The sequence below is a fragment of the Metopolophium dirhodum genome, chromosome 9, assembly GCF_019925205.1.
Source record: "Metopolophium dirhodum isolate CAU chromosome 9, ASM1992520v1, whole genome shotgun sequence".
NCBI lineage: Eukaryota > Metazoa > Arthropoda > Insecta > Hemiptera > Aphididae > Metopolophium > Metopolophium dirhodum.
Window position 1 is genome coordinate 19996019 of NC_083568.1, and position 16568 is coordinate 20012586.

General features: G+C 26.8%; 3 protein-coding genes across 4 annotated transcripts; 1 reads left to right on the forward strand and 2 right to left on the reverse strand.

Moving 5' to 3' along the window:
• Nucleotides 1–68: 68 nt before the first annotated feature.
• LOC132951590 (isoleucine--tRNA ligase, mitochondrial) lies at nt 69–6724 on the forward strand. 2 transcript variants are annotated; one of them, XM_061023370.1, is made up of 17 exons: nt 69–474; nt 540–662; nt 722–881; nt 981–1132; nt 1194–1243; nt 1304–1620; nt 1682–1851; nt 1923–2159; nt 2713–2876; nt 2936–3059; nt 3127–3287; nt 3360–3494; nt 3568–3894; nt 3963–4105; nt 4171–4364; nt 6016–6247; nt 6321–6724. In XM_061023370.1, the coding sequence occupies exons 1-16, from the start codon at nt 313–315 to the stop codon at nt 6226–6228; spliced, it is 2832 nt and encodes a 943-aa protein (XP_060879353.1). In that variant the 5' UTR covers nt 69–312; the 3' UTR covers nt 6229–6247; nt 6321–6724. The 2 variants fall into 2 exon arrangements, with proteins under 2 accessions (XP_060879353.1, XP_060879352.1); XM_061023369.1 differs by having other exon boundaries at nt 6016–6724.
• LOC132951593 (uncharacterized) lies at nt 6195–6921 on the reverse strand. Its single transcript, XM_061023374.1, has 3 exons — nt 6756–6921; nt 6564–6673; nt 6195–6491 (listed from the first exon to the last, which is right to left on the reverse strand). The coding sequence occupies exons 1-3, from the start codon at nt 6774–6776 to the stop codon at nt 6317–6319; spliced, it is 306 nt and encodes a 101-aa protein (XP_060879357.1). The 5' UTR covers nt 6777–6921; the 3' UTR covers nt 6195–6316.
• Nucleotides 6922–7829: 908 nt separating this feature from the next.
• Nucleotides 7830–16546, reverse strand: LOC132951591 (hematopoietic lineage cell-specific protein). The gene is made up of 10 exons (XM_061023371.1): nt 16118–16546; nt 15931–16050; nt 15745–15865; nt 15450–15615; nt 15266–15387; nt 15094–15208; nt 14707–14945; nt 9195–10011; nt 8875–8930; nt 7830–7965 (listed from the first exon to the last, which is right to left on the reverse strand). Exons 1-10 carry the CDS (start codon nt 16276–16278, stop codon nt 7885–7887), a joined length of 1998 nt encoding a protein of 665 aa, XP_060879354.1. The 5' UTR covers nt 16279–16546; the 3' UTR covers nt 7830–7884.
• Between the last annotated feature and the right edge of the window lie 22 nt (nt 16547–16568).

Here is a 16568-nt window from a genome sequence, read left to right on the forward strand (position 1 = left end):
ATATGAGCCCATGGATATAATCACGGAGTGCTTATGATAACACTTATCCTGCAATCCGGCTGGCCGGCGGCCGCCTGCTGCCCTGCTGCCGCTAATAGAAGAAAAATGTGTTCCCCACAAGTTTCAAAAAATGTACTATTATAGTACAGCATGCTACAGCTCTTTAATATTATTTCTTTATTTACAATTCATATAAGTTTAATTTGCTTTTATTGAGCACTAGATAATAAATATGTATAGAGAATGTTGTACGATCTCTATTAAATGTTGAAAAATTATATAACTTAAATTAAAGAACAGGCAGCAGTAATCATGTATACTGTAACCAAATATCTATCGCGTTTTCATTCTGTTAGACGTTTTTATTCCGATGATACAACACGATTAAAGAAATCTATATTCTTGCCAGTCACAAAATTTAAAAATCGGTTGAATGCAGATCAAACTATTCAAAGGGATAGCCATATTTTTAAGGTAAATCGTAAATAATTGATGTTCTAATACATAGGTACTTAAGTATAAAATTATCATTGTTGTAGACATGTGGATTTTCTGAACTATATTCTTGGCAAAGGCAACATGTTAACAATGAAGAGTATATTTTACATGATGGACCGCCTTATGCTAATGGCTCAGCACATATGGGCCATGCCATAAACAAAGTAGTAACTTTATTCACTGTTTTTGATTTCTAAAATAATTAATTAATTGTTTTGTGCAGATACTTAAGGATATTACTATACGTTCTAAACTTGTAAATGGAAAAAAAATTAGTTATATACCCGGATGGGATTGTCATGGTTTACCCATTGAGTTAAAAGCTGAAAAAATTCACGGAAACAGATGGAAGAATTTTGGTCCATTAGAAATACGGAAAAGTGGTGGGAAATGATGACTTTAAATTATGATCATTAAAAAAATATCATAGGTTAATAATTAAAATTTCAAAAATTTAATATAAATGTATAAATATTTTTCAGCTAGAAAATATGCTTCAAAAGAAATAGAAAAACAAAAAACAGTTTTTAAATCATGGGGTATACTTGCTGATTGGGAAAACAATTGTTATTATACCTATGATAAAAAGTATGTCCAAAACCAAATTCAACAGTTCTTTAAACTATATAAAAAAGTAATTTTATACATCACGTTTCTAAGAAATTTTCAAAATACTAATAATCTATTATATATAGGGGCTAATTTATAGAGATCTCAAACCAGTTTATTGGTCACCTTCGTCCAAGTAATATTTTGTCAACTAGTTAGTACTTAACAATATTTATCTTACCTTATAATTGTGTAGAAGTGCACTAGCTGAAGCAGAACTGGAATACAACCCTAATCACCAAAGTAAATCAGTCACTGTCAAACTTGAGCTATGCTCATCTACACTTTCAATAGATTTAACTAATCATAACAGTGAACCGATTTATGCACTTATTTGGACTACTACACCATGGACATTACCAGGAAATATTGCTGTTGTGTACTCACCTAATTTATTATACTCTTTTGTAAAAATTCAAGATACCCTTGGTGTATATTTGTTAGCAACTGAATTAGTTGAGAATTTAAGTGCCAAAATAGGAAAACCAATTGAAATAATCACAACAATTAAAAGTATGTACCATAAATTAATTTTTTATTAATTTTTATAAACATTTATAGAATAGCTTTATAGGCCAGCATCTCAGTGGTTTAAAATATAAAAGTTTAAGAAATGGTGAAAGTGATAAACAATTTTTGGAAGGTGACCATGTTACCATAGACAAAGGTACAGGATTAGTTCATACAGCACCGGCATATGGACATGAAGATTTTTTAATTGCATTAAAACATAAAGTACCCATTGTGAGAACCCAAAATTATTTTATAACTTAAACTTTATAATTTGTATTAATTTGTAATTATATTTTTTTTAGGAATGCCACGTAGATGAGCATGGTATTTTTATGCCACAAACATGGTCAGAACTTGTAGGTTTACCCGTTTTAGACATTGGAAATGAAACTGTGTGTTCATTGTTGAGCGATAAAATATTGCATACAGAAATTTATGAACATAGTTATCCTTATGATTGGCGCACCAAATTGCCTGTGATTGTTCGTGCTAGTAAACAATGGTTTTTGGATACAGCAGCGATTAAAAGCCAATCTATTGTAAATATTTATATTTATCTTATACAAACTACTAATTAGTAATTACCAACAAAAAGTATTTGTTTAGTTTGTTAAGTATTAACATTTTATCAACAAATATGCTTATGATTTGTATTGTTATGTAATATTTTTAAATAATTATTTTTTTTTAATAAAATTGTCCATGGAATAATATAACAATATCCCAAAAACCAGCATAGTAATCCTAGATTAAACTTGTGTGAGCAATAAACATGGTTTAAGTTTAAAAACAGCTAAAAAATAAAAATATACATATTTAATAATTTGTAAATGAAGGTAAATAAATTGTTGATAGTAGATAACATATTAAACTGATACTTATAATAAATTAACATATAAGAGTAATGTTTTTGTATTAATATTTCAAATTCAAAATCTAAAAATATTAGATATACCTATATTTAAATTTTGTTTTTATTCAACTAACCATTATTTTTGAATTTAAAAACCCTAAATTAATGTATATTAAGTTACTATTGCCTATTTATTTTAGAGTATTATTAATGTATTTTACATCTTTTCATAATGTAAGGAATGTTTGAAAGACATTAAAATTTATCCCGAACTTGGCGGAAGTCGTAATGCTCTTTTAACACTGATTGAAAAACGACCATATTGGTGTATATCCAGACAACGATCGTGGGGTGTACCCATACCTGTATTATACGACGAATCAGACAGTACAATAATAGATGAGTAAATATTAACATTTTATATTTTTAATGAAATTTATACATTTTATTATCTTTTGCCAGAAAATTATTAGACCAATATTATTCACTATTAGAAAAAACAGGTGAAGACTTTTGGTGGATTCATGATGTTCAAAAGCTGGTTACAAATACACCGCACAGTCCGGAAAAATTAAAAAAAGGACTTGTATGTTCATATCTATAACTTTTTTTAAAGATTATTATTTATATATTTTATTATTATTGTTTAACAGGATATTCTAGATATCTGGTTCGATAGTGGAATTTCATGGAGCTGTGTATTAGGCGATAACAAAATTGCTGATTTGTACTTGGAAGGTGTAGATCAATGCACTGGTTGGTTTCAGGCATCTCTAATGTCATCAATTGCCCTTAGAAATATCTCACCATTTAAGTAATAAAATATTTTGTACATACATTATCCTTTTAAGCTTAATATTTGATATTTATTCAAGCATTATTTTAGATCTTTGTTTGTACATGGTTTTGTTGTGGATAAAAATGGTAGAAAAATGTCTAAATCTATTGGGAATGTAATTGATCCTCAAGACATAGTAAATGGAAATTATGACAAATCAATTAATGGAATTGACGTACTCAGGTAGACTTGATAAAACTATGGATTAAGTTATTTATACATTATCTTTTTATACTTGTCTGTACAACATTATTAGATGGTGGGTTGCTAAACATGGATCACACCAAACAAATATTCCAGTTACGAAAGAAACCATGAATGATAGCAAACAATCAGTGGACAAGCTTCGTCTTATTATACGTTTTTTACTTGGCTCACTTAATAATGTCAAAGAAAATAATTTTATGCATGGTACTAATCATCTAAGATATTTAGATAAATATATGATGTTGGAACTCATATCATTTGAAAATGAAACAAATAAACTATATAATACATTTCAGTATAATAAAGTATGTGCTAAACTATTACACTTTATTACAAATCAAGTTTCTGGATTATATGTACATCACATAAAAGATAGGTACAGTTAAAAAAAAATACAAGTCTAAAATAGATTCAACTGTACTCATTAAACTAATTATTATTTAGGCTCTATTGTGATCCTATGGAATCAGATGATCGACTTGCATGTACAGCGACATTACAAGCCATATTAGAAACTCTTCTCAAACATATAGCACCAATTTTACCTCATTTAGCTGAAGAAGCATTTTCCTATTATCCACTGAAAAGTATTTTCAAATCTTACTTAATGGTTATTAAGAAATATTAATTTTATAAATTCCAACTATTTTAGGAAACACCACATTTTTTAAATCGTCTATCATGAATCTTAATCAAATAGTCATTCCAGATTCAGAACAAGTAACATCAATTATGGAAAATGCTTTAATGGTTAAAAATAAAGTATCAAATTTATTACAAGGGAAAAATTCACTCGAACAATCACTAGTGATTGCACTACCTGACAAGACATTCAATTTATTAAAGGTAAAAATATTTAAATATATAAAATAACTATTATTTGAAATCTTATCAAAAATAAAAATTAGTAACTCGATATATTGTATGTACTGAATGTAACTCGCCATGATCCATGGAGTAGGTTATTATCCACTGTTATTTATTTGTTAAATTTAAATTTAATAATAAATCATTGCATAATATGTAAAACAATTCTGAGCAAAGACCATCATCTATCAGCCTATTTTTCTGAGGATATATTTTTATTATATATTTAATTTATATTGCCATTACCTGGTAATTTATTTTTCTATAACAAGTTAAATTAGCTTTTTTAAAAATATTGCATATATTATGAAGAAATTATAATTATTATTAACTTATAAGTTAATAGAAATGGAGTTGAGCATATCATAGTTACATGTAACTCGGTTACTTGTCTACCTTTGTAAAAAAAAAAAAATCTACCGGAGAGTCAAATTAAATTTTTTACAAACGTTTGAAATTAGACATAAATTTTCCCGTAAATTAACAAATTCCAATACAACAATTTTCTTATTTTTTTGTGATGCAATAACTGATTGTAGATACTATAAATTTACACCATATATTTATTTTATCAATTTTTATACTTGATAAAATTTTCAAAATAGACTTCAAGTTGCTTATGGAAATTTTCAATTTTTTTAGATTTTTTTTTATAAATGTAAATTAAATTTTATTCGTTTGAAAATTTGGTCCTTTTGGTCAAAATGCTTGAAAATTTTATAGAAGGCGAAGGCTCCTCACACATTGGTACAATATCAATTTAAAAATATAAAAAATACATGGTCAAGATTTTTTTTATATTTGTTAATTTTGGTTTTCACAATTAATCTGGCCACTGGATATTCAATGGTTGTATGATTATATTTGGTACATTTTTTTCCTAACATAACGAGCATAACATGATTTTACCTAGCCCCTAGCCGGTCAATAATTCTTTATACATTTACCAATGTAACTTAGTTACATATAACTGTAACTTGTAATCAGTTACAATAAATTGAGTAACTTGCCCACCCCTGAATAGCAACATGCCAACATAACATAGTCCGATGTAAATTGGTTCATGATATAAGTTGTTTAAAATTAATCTAATTATTTTACAGTTCATTGTTTAAAGTAAAAAATAATATTCATATTGGTAAAAATTTTCAAGTCCATACGATTATTCTATTTTGAATAATAATAAAATAACAAAAATTGTATGAAGATAAATCATTCAACTTTGAATATCCAATGTCGTCAAAATTTGAATTTCAAACGTTCATAAAAATGAGAGTGCAACTAACTTTTTTATAAATTTTAATAAAAAAAACTTCAAAATCTAATATTATCAGAAGTTGACTATGTTATTAATGGAATTCCTGGGAGGTCATGGTCATCAAGTATTCATAACATGACATTTAACATAAATTCTTCATTGAAGATTATAATATATAAAATGAAGGCCAGTTATAATTAAATGTTATCCTGACTTCTTTGTATTAAAATGTTCTGCATTACTCATACAATTTAGAAAACTATATTTCATTACAAAAAACTATGTTGATAAATAAGTGATAAAAATTAATTTATAATGTATTTATATTTGGCATAAGCGCATAATATATTATGATTTATGATTTTGTTTTAGATTTTACACCCTAAAAACAATACTAGAAAATCTGACTTAATCGAATTACTTCAAGTAAATTCAATTGAATTAATTCTTAATGATACAATTGATATCAAAACAAGTGACACAAAGGGAATTTTATGCAAACGATGTCGTAGATGGTCAGCAGAAAAAAAAGATGATTTATGTAAACGGTGTGAAGAAACAGTTAATATTTTTTATTCAAAATAGATGAGTAGATAATTTTAATGTAAGTCAATTACATGAATACAATTAATACTGTATTTAAAACTTATAAAAATTGTGTATTTATTGTATATTAGGCTTTTGATATCCTGAAACCTCTTGTGTCAGCTATCCAATTGTATGTGATAAGTCGCCCATCGACATTTGTAGTATATGAACCCCGTTGAACGAGAATAGCATCCTCTCCATTGTTGTTTGACAATAGTTTACCCATCTTCTCTTCTCCAGTACCATCATCCAACTTATATCTGTAAGATATTTAATTAAAAGTAAAATAACCTTATTATTGTATAATATAAATTAAATATTAATTACTTTACCGTGATAAGAATTGGCCAGAGTCATCTCTTTTATTTGTTAGAGACACTAACTCTACTGGGTTGCATTCAATTAAATTAAGCACAGTACAACCAATTACAAATACAAATACCTAAGAGATACAATAATTGCAACATTATATTTTTGATTTTTATTAATTATATATAGTTTAAAAGTATAAATAAATTACTCACGAATTTCATTGTAATAGACATTAGTATCGAATTATGTGGAGCTGATGGTACAAGCTATTCAACCATAAGAAGACTGCAGTGTAGAATAAATTCCTTCTCACTACTTTTTATTTTATTTTATTTGTTCCGTGTAGTGCTATTGCCTTGAAGATTAAACAATGAATTATGTTTCGGGGTGTCAAACTGGTTTTACTAATGTATTCTTAAATATACATATAGTATATACATACAAATGTATATATATATATATTTGGCAGTGTTCGCAGAACATCAATTATTGTTGGACAATTTGTATGTGACAGAATTAAACAGTTTTTAAATGTTTAAAAAATGTATAATGCAAAAGTAATCGGGTATAAAGTTATATAAATTATAATGTCACATATAAGGTAGTATAAAGTTTTATTAACATTAACCTGTTCTACTACTTTTCTTACGACCTTACACTTGGTTATTTTAAGTTAATATTACATTAAATATAAGTTAGTGTTATTCTGTAATAATTGAATTATAATTTAAACTATAAAAAAATTTGTATAATTTTGATTATTTAACAAAAATATCACAATAAAAGTATCAAAATTTAATAATAAACTAATACGATTAAAATAAAATAAAACATAATACAATAATATTGATAAAATTTACTAGATAAATAAACATTCAAAATTAATTATATAAGATTTAAAAAATTAATTTTAGTACATTGAGCAGGTAAAGATAATGTATAACAAAATACAAAAACATACATATTGTTTCAAAGTAATTTTAATAATAGGCAATACTTTTTCCTTTTTAAAAATGTTACACATATTTTAAAATTTTTTTTTTTCAACTTAAATCTTTAGCTATTTATTAATGTTTCTGTTGATCAGGTTGTTTTTTTGTTTTCTATTTTAATTAGAACTCAAAACTGATAATAAAATAAACAATATCTTGGAAACTATAAAATAACTGTTTGTATTAAATGCTAGTTATTGAAATTAAATATTAAATTTAAATGTAATGTTGAAAAATAATATATATATACCTATTATATTACATGTAGTTTTATTTTGTTGGTTAGACTTTACATTTTAACTTGCTCAATTACTTAAATTACTTAAGTGTAATTAGTTGGAACTTTATATTATTCAATAATTTCAACATAATTGGCTGGAAACAGACCATATTGACCTTTGCATAATCCTCTCCACCAACCTTTATCAATCTGAAAAATTGAAATATTATTATTATTTATTTAAAGAATATTTAAATTAGTATTTATAATAAATGCACCTTTAAGAGGATGCTACACAGGCATGCGTTCTCCCTGTCTTACAAACGCATAACATAACAAATTGTACACTCAGCAGATCATGCTTAGCTCTGTTAGTTTATGAAGAGTGAATTGACCTCTTATACAATTTAAAGATAAGATAATATTCTTATACATTTTATAAGAGGTCAATTCACCTATATATTTAAACAAACGGAGCTAAACTTGATCTGCTAAGCGTACAATTTGGTATGTTATGCGTTTGTAAGATAGAGATGTAGGTATAGCTTAAATTATATTTTTTTGATTATATGTGAAATACATATAATTAAAATATAGTTCAATTATAGGTGTGCACAATAATGGTATCGCAAATGCCTGGGCATTTTTTGACGTTTTATATTTGGGGCCTTAAAATGTATGTTCTAGATTAAAATGTAATTTTTGCTAAAATATTAATATACAATATACTTGTATATTTTATTTTTTTTAAATAAAATATAAAGAGTATATTAAATTATTATACATACCTAAGTACAGAAGTACTACAAAAATAGGAAATAATGGATTAATTAGTAGTGATAAAATCAAATGTTGATTTATATTCAGTTATTAAAGGTTAAGTTACCTATGTCACTAAAATATTATAAATGTTAAATTGTTCTATTGTTGTATGCACATTTAATAATTTATAATAACAAAATTAAAGTAATATACATCAACGTAATGATTCATTAAAGTTAAAAGACTTATCAAGAGAGGGCCCAAAAATAAAGTAGGCACCCCAAATCAGATCTGTGCACACCTATCAATTCAATTCAATACATTAAATTATAATATAGTATACATTTAAGTTTTTACCATTTCAATGTTTGTCACAATATCATCAGGATCAAAACTTATTTCATCATCAGCCGCTAAAAAAATATATATAAATTACAATTTTATTTTAATCACTCAATCTAAATTATTTATAAATAAGGTATACCTTGTGTAAATTATTTATAAGTATGAAGAAGAAATTTTAAATGAGTAGATTTAAATATAGTTGTTAACCATGCAGGCATTTTTTGTTTATTATAGTAAATTTAACTAGACAAATAAAAAAAGCTAACTGTATTGAAGACAGAGAGTTAGTATTTTTACTAAAGTATACTTTATAGAATAAAATCTGCACTTACATGCTTGATAATCATATAAAGCCACAGCAATATATCCACCTTCTGGATCTTCTTCAGATACTGCTCCATTCTTAAGTTGCTCGTGCAGTTTTTGTTCCTCTAACTGTCTTTCTTCTTCAAGTCTATTTTGCTCTTCTTTTTTCTTGGCCTCTTCTTCCAATTTAAGCTTAGTTGTCTCTTCTAGTTTTTTCTTTGTTGACTCTTCTTCTAGTTTTTTCTTAGTCATCTCTTCTTCTAGTTTTTTCTTTGTCATCTCTTCTTCTAGTTTTTTCTTTGTTGACTCTTCTTCTAGTTTTTTCTTAGTCATCTCTTCTTCTAGTTTTTTCTTTGTCATCTCTTCTTCTAGTTTTTTCTTTGTTGACTCTTCTTCTAGTTTTCTTTTGATTGCTTCTTCTTCTTCTATTTTTTTTTTTGTTGCTTCTTCAGATTTTTTCTTATCTTCAATAATTTTTTCTTGCTCTTCTTTATTTTTTAATTCAACTCTAGCCAAATCTTCCATTTTTTTCTTCTCATTCTCCTTCTTTAATAATTCTTCATCAATTTTTTGCTGTTTTTCCTCCAATTTTATCCTCTCATGTTCTCTTTTTAATTCTTCATTTATTTTATCCTCCTCCTTCTGCTTTTGTTTTAGTAAAATATTTTCTTTTTCAATTCTATTTTGTTCTTCTTTTCGTTTACGTTCTTCTTCGACTGCAGCAATTCTCTTTAATGCTTCCTCGTCATTTTTCACGGATGGTTGAATTGTTGCACCAACAACAACAGGAGGACGAATGGATTCACTAGATATGGGTAGCTCTTCTTCATCAGAATCAATTTTCTAAAATGTCAATTATAATTAATCAAAAAAATACAAATTCTAAAATAGCGTAAAACCTCATAAGCAAATAATTGAATAAACATAAATTGATAATGATAATTATTTATTTTACATGGTGTTGAATCAGTTAAAGATTTATAATACTTTTATATTACTTAGTAAAAACAAAAAAACAAATATGAAATAATCATTGTTTATTATTGGTTTTATCTTTCCTGTTTTTTTTTTTTTATCCAGTATATAACAATAAAATACCAATACAGAATTTTGTATTTTTAAGTGTTGGAATAGCTACTCCCTTGAGTAATGGGTGTCCTGTCTTAAATTATTAAAATTAAGATTTAATCCCTACAATACAAGCCTAAAGGTGTATAATAAATAATTAAGTATCGGAATTCAATGAATTTGCATTTTTTTTTGTTGGAATGTCTTAGATGATGTTTTCCAAGCTACAAATGTGTTATAAGTACTCCATGTTGTAACCACAATACTTTGTTGGTGCATGGTTTGCATTTGTGTATGCATTTGTGCATTTGCGGTGTTCATACTTTATAGGGTAATTTTTGATGTTTTTAATTTTTTAGGAAATTTTTGACCTATTTTTTGTATTACGACTAAAATTACTTCATTGAAATATAAACATAGTATTCAGTAATGATTTAATTTTCAGTTTGAACTATATAAAATTAGGCAGTTTTCATGTCATATTTAATTATCATTGTACTGTGTAATAAAAATTAAAGTTTTACTAATATTTTAGATTCTGAGCGAAGCGATGAATGTATTGATTTTACAATGTGTGTTTTTTTATAATTTTTTATTTGTTTTTGTTTCTGTCATCACCTTTTAGGACAGTAAAAGTGCTTGGATTTTCTTCAACAGTATCTTTTCTGATAGGAAAGTGAATCTTGTTGGTACTTTATGGGGGTCAAAAGAGGTTAAAAATTTCTCAGTAGTTTTCAAAAATGACGTGAAAAACAAAAGAAAAATTAAGGAAAAACGGGAATTATTACGCAAAATCTGTTTTCGAGAAAATCGATTTTGGTTTTTGGTGTAACTCTAAAACAAATGACCGTAGGGACATGAAATTTTGACTGAATGTTTATATTAGCATTTTCTATACACCATAAAATTTACAAAATATTTTGACTTTTTTTGAGCTGTTTACGGCCATTGTCAGTTTTCAATTTTTTTAGTTTTTTTTTCTATAAATATCAATAAATTTTTATTTGTTGGGTAAAAAAGCGTGAAAATTTAGTATAAGGCTCCTGATATATCGTTTTAATAGCAGTTGAAAAATATTAAAAATACATAGGCACAATTTTTTTTTATAAGCATTTAAAGTCCAAATTTTGACAACATTTATCAAATTTATAATTTATTAATTATTTTGTGGTTAAAAATTTATAAATTTATAAATTTTTAACTTTTATGGCTAAGGATTGAAAATTTAAAACAAGGCTCCATGTAAATAGGTTATATATAAATTACTTTATTCACAATATTATCATCAAATATACTTGGTAAAATCATAGGCTGACTGACCGTTTTCGCTCAGAATCGTTTTTCTTATAAAATGATATTATATCATTGAATTCAAATTCAACACTATACATTAGTGTGACCCACTTGTAACCTACTGTACAGCAGAGCGACATCTACTTATCCACCTTTTTTTAGTTTTTTTTCTATGAATGTCAATAAATCTTTATTTGTTGGGTAAAAAAGCTTGAAAATTGAATACAAAGCTCCAACTATGCTGTTACAATGACATAAAAATCCTTAGTCACAGTTTTTTTTTATAAGCATTTAAAGTTCAAATCTTGAAAAATTACGAAAAAAAAGTTGAGAATTCATAAAAAATTTTCTTTTTAAATCTACGATTTTAAAATGTAATACAAGATTATCCATAATGAATAATCAATACATTATGAACTATTTACATGGACAATTATCTTACAATTTTAATCCTTAGCTAATTAAACATTGTATAACTGCAAAATAATTTGTAAATTTTCAATATGAAAAAGGTGGGTAAGTGGATGTCGCTCAGCTGTACAGTAGGTTACAAGTGGGTCACTGTATAAGAAAAACGATTCTGAGCGAAAACGGTCAGTTAGCATATGATATTACCAAGTAGGTATATTTGATGATATTATTGTGAATAAAGTAATTTATATATAACCTATTTACATGGAGCCTCGTTTTAAATTTTCAATCCTTAGCTATAAAAGTAGAATATTTTATACATTTTTAACTACAAAATAATTATTAAATTTTAAATTTGATAAATGTTGTCAAAATTTGAACTTTAAATGCTTATAAAAAAAAAATGTGCCCATGTATTTTTAATATTTTTCAACTGTTATTAGAACGATATATCAGGAGCCTTATATTAAATTTTCACGCTTTTTTACCCAACAAATAAAAATTTATTGATATTTATAGAAAAAAAAACTAAAAAAATTGAAAACTGACAATGGCCGTAAACAGCTCAAAAAGAGTCAAAATATTTTCAACATTTTATGGTGTATAGAAAATGCTAATATAAACATTCAGTGAAAATTTCATGTCCCTACGGTCATTTGTTTTAGAGTTACACCAAAAACCAAAATCGATTTTCTCGAAAACAGATTTTGCGTAATAATTCCCGTTTTTCCTTAATTTTTCTTTTGTTTTTCACGTCATTTTTGAAAACTACTGGGAAATTTTTACTTTTGACCCCCATAAAGTACCAACAAGATTCACTTTCCTATCAGAAAAGATACTGTTGAAGAAAATCCAAGCACTTTTACTGTCCTTAAAGGTGATGACAGACACAACAAAAAATTAAAAATTAAAAAAAAAATAAAAAAAAAACACACATCATTGTAAAATCAATACATTCATCGCTTCGCTCAGAATCTAAAATATTGTTAAAATTTTAATTTTAAATGTTTATAAAAAATAATATTAATCAAAAATTTAAATTGCCTATAAATAGCAAAAAATGAGTCGAAATATTTTGAAAATCTTATGGTGTATAGAAAATGCTAATATAAACATTATGTAAAAATTGCATGTATCTACATTTTTTAACCAAAAACCAAAATCTATTTTATCGAAACCAATTTTGTGTAAAAATTCATGTTTTTGCTTATTTTTTTTTGTTTTTCTTGGCACTTTTTAAAGCTACTGAGAATTTTAAATTTTGACCCCCTCAATGCACCAACTAGACTTACTTTCCCACCGGAAAAGATACTGAAGTTGAAAATCGAAGTATTATTTCGACGATTTATCGTGTACACATAAAAAAATAATAGTAAAAAAACACACATCATTGTAAAATCAATAGATTCATAAATAAACTAAATTTGAACAAATCTTGACCTTGTTTATGAATGTGATATGAAGATTAACCTCTTGATAATCTTTAATTTTACCACTAGCAACTCGTCAGGGAAAACTTTGAAACTATATCTTCCCTTAAAAAAATTCTATCTACTCTTAAATTAGTTAAAAATATAAAATTATAAAAGTATTTTTAACTTAACTGAAAAGTATATAGTTTTCTTTATCTTTTATTATTAAAGGCCATACAAGCTATAACCTACAAATAGTTATTTCGATGGACATATTATTTTAGTCATTTGGACGACAATCGCAGATTCAGTGAAACTACCGCCCGACCAGTGGCACTTTTAAACACATAGGAAGTATCTACAAATCTTGTATTTTAAAAATTATACGATACCTAGGTAATACTATTAGGTATATATTAAACAATAAGATATAATATTAAATAATTTTAATTAATAACTTTTATCCGTAGGACCCAGAGTTTGGCAATCAAATCTAGTTTCCAGTAAGTGTAGCGGCGACTACTGTCTACTTGTCATACTTTATTAGTATACATTATATATTATTATGTGCTCTTCTTGACTCAGTAAAATATGAAGAATCTTAAAAAAAAAAATCAAAATTCCTAAAGGCGCAGTGCTTGGGGGTAAACCGCAACGTTGTGTGCATCCGTAAAAACAGAAAATCGCAAACTTCTGTCTTCTGAGTTCTGAAGGATAACATTAACTTTCAAAAAAATAAATCGGAAAAACGTGTAGTAACTAAAGTGAATTTGTTCCTTTATTTAATATACAAGTAATATTTTATAATATAATATCCTCAGGTATTTATAATTTTTATTTTTAACACTGGACATCCATGATCCACCTCTTCCCCTGCCGGCCAAAGAGAGGGGCGGAATTAAATAAATGACCCTGGCGCATAATTAATAAATACAGCTCAGCGCCCTACAGTTTCAATCATGTAATACATTATTGTGGGTTGGTCAGAGGTGCAAAGGAGAATAAGCCTCGTAATATAGACGGTATTGACATTATATGCCGTGCCAGCATAGTTACATCACTGTAAGCCACCATCAGTATACCTATAATATTAACTCACGGCTCGCTACTGAAAACTGCATTACATAATATACAAAAATCATCGTCTTGTTTACATTAAAATTAAGTCAACTGGAGATGGTATTCCTATATAATCTTGTTTTGGAATTTATATTCAATATTTAAGAAAATTATATCCATTTTTTTGATATTATGTTTAATTTCTAAAAATTTCTTTAAATGTCATTAGAATTATACCAAAAACCAAAATCGATTTATATATATTTATAAATATTTTATAGTACTTAGTACTTACTGTTATAGGAGTGTTTTTGTTAACTTGTTCCGGACCATCAAGAAGCTTTTGTTTCTGTTCTTCTTTATCTTGTAATTCTTTCAAACGTTTTTCTTCTCTCTCTCTCGCTTCTTTTTTTTCTTGCAATTCTCTTTGTTTTCTTTTTTCTTGTTCTAATAAACGCCGTTTTTCATTTTCTTCTTCTTCTTGCTTAGCCATATTTTCAAATTTTGCTCTAAGACTTGATGGTTTAATACTTGCTAAAAATAATTACAATTGTAAAATAAATAACTTTATAAAATACTGGTCTAAAATAAAATGGCTTGAATTGGTTAGTATGTTTAATACTAACGTTTTAAAAGATAAATTTAAAAAATGTAACTTAAATGTATATAATTTAATACATACTTATCTCTGGTTTCTGTTTTTGATAATTTGTCCCAACCTCACCAGAACTTTCATTGTAATTATGAGCAGATTTATCTATTCTATCGTTTTGAATGCCAAACTTTCCTCCAAAACCCTATGCATTGTATGATATATAATTTAAAATTAATATATTTTATTAAAATTAACTTACTTTACTATGATCTACTTGACTTTGATGTTTTTCAACAGTTTCTACACTATCCCACCCAACAGCAGACTTATCTTGACGATCTGACTGTACACCAAATTTTCCACCAAAACCCACAGCGTAATCTATAGACCATAAAAATGTAATAAAACCTAATTATTTAAAAAATGTTAATGTAAAAACATACCTTTTTGAGACTCATGCTTTTGTAATTTTTCCACATAATCCCAACCAACAGCACTCTTATCCTGTCGATCAGCTTGCACACCAAACTTTCCACCAAAACCAGAACTATAATCTTTCTGAGATCCATGTTTTTCCACTATTTCTTTGTGACTCCAACTCACAGCACTCTTAAATATTAAATAAAGTTGTGAATCAAACCATTTTTAAGGACACATGTCCTATAACAATAACAGTATATTTCATTGCTTTTATTTTAAAAAACAAATTAGTTTAATAAACAAAAAAACCAATGATACCTTGTCAATTCGATCTGATTGAACACCATATTTACCACCAAAACCTGAACTATAATCAGTCTGTGAGGCATGTTTAAAGTGAGGTGCAATATAGTCGTGTCCAACAGCAGATTTATCCATTCTAACAAAAACACAAACATATTACAGTCTATTATAAAAATGTATTTATTATTAAAATAACCATACCTGTCAGATTGCACACCAAATTTACCACCGTATCCAAATGCTGCTTGAGGCCCTTCTTCCATTTCTTTTTTCTTGAGAACTTCATGAGCTTTAGTCACTTCTTCACGTAGTTGACTCATGCTAAACAAACAATAACAATGAGTTAAATTAATACAAATTCCAATAAACTGTAACAAAAGTAACCAACTCGACATGATCTAATACACGTCCAGAACCGGGAACGGTGCGAGAGCCCCATCTTTGCTCTTCTTCGCTCACGTCATTCACAAAATCTGGATCTGTCTCCCAGTCATCATCCGTGTTTTCGACAGGTATCTCAACGTTAACTCCAGCGGACGACTTCCACATAATGCTCTTCAAAAATTATTCTATAACCACTCTACAAATTTATATACAAAATTGTTTATTTATATAATAAAATATGATCTACAAAAACGTCTACATGAGAATTAAACGATCACGGAATTCGAAAACAGAGCCACATGAATAATACGAATGTGATGAGTAATATGATTATTATTAATTACAACTGTTTAATGCACAGATTAGTGACTTATCTAGTGTATACACACTATATACACTATAAACTAAAATAGTATATATATATATCACAGTCTGTGTGATACAGTTAATTCTCA

Excerpts from the sequence above, each read along its gene's own strand:
- LOC132951593 (XM_061023374.1), bottom strand. The coding sequence starts at position 6,776 with ATGTCTATTACAATGAAATTC. Across the intron at positions 6,674-6,755 it reads TGTCTATTACAATGAAATTC|GTATTTGTATTTGTAATTGG; the intron begins GTGAGTAATTTA and ends TGTATCTCTTAG. Across the intron at positions 6,492-6,563 it reads TCTGGCCAATTCTTATCACG|ATATAAGTTGGATGATGGTA; the intron begins GTAAAGTAATTA and ends AATATCTTACAG.
- LOC132951591 (XM_061023371.1), bottom strand. The coding sequence starts at position 16,278 with ATGTGGAAGTCGTCCGCTGGAGTTAACGTTGAGATACCTGTCGAAAAC. Across the intron at positions 15,866-15,930 it reads TTTGGTGTGCAATCTGACAG|AATGGATAAATCTGCTGTTG; the intron begins GTATGGTTATTT and ends TGTTTTTGTTAG. Across the intron at positions 7,966-8,874 it reads TTGTGACAAACATTGAAATG|ATTGATAAAGGTTGGTGGAG; the intron begins GTAAAAACTTAA and ends TCAATTTTTCAG.
- LOC132951590 (XM_061023369.1), top strand. The coding sequence starts at position 313 with ATGTATACTGTAACCAAATATCTATCGCGTTTTCATTCTGTTAGACGT. Across the intron at positions 475-539 it reads GGGATAGCCATATTTTTAAG|ACATGTGGATTTTCTGAACT; the intron begins GTAAATCGTAAA and ends TCATTGTTGTAG. Across the intron at positions 1,621-1,681 it reads AATAATCACAACAATTAAAA|GCCAGCATCTCAGTGGTTTA; the intron begins GTATGTACCATA and ends ATAGCTTTATAG.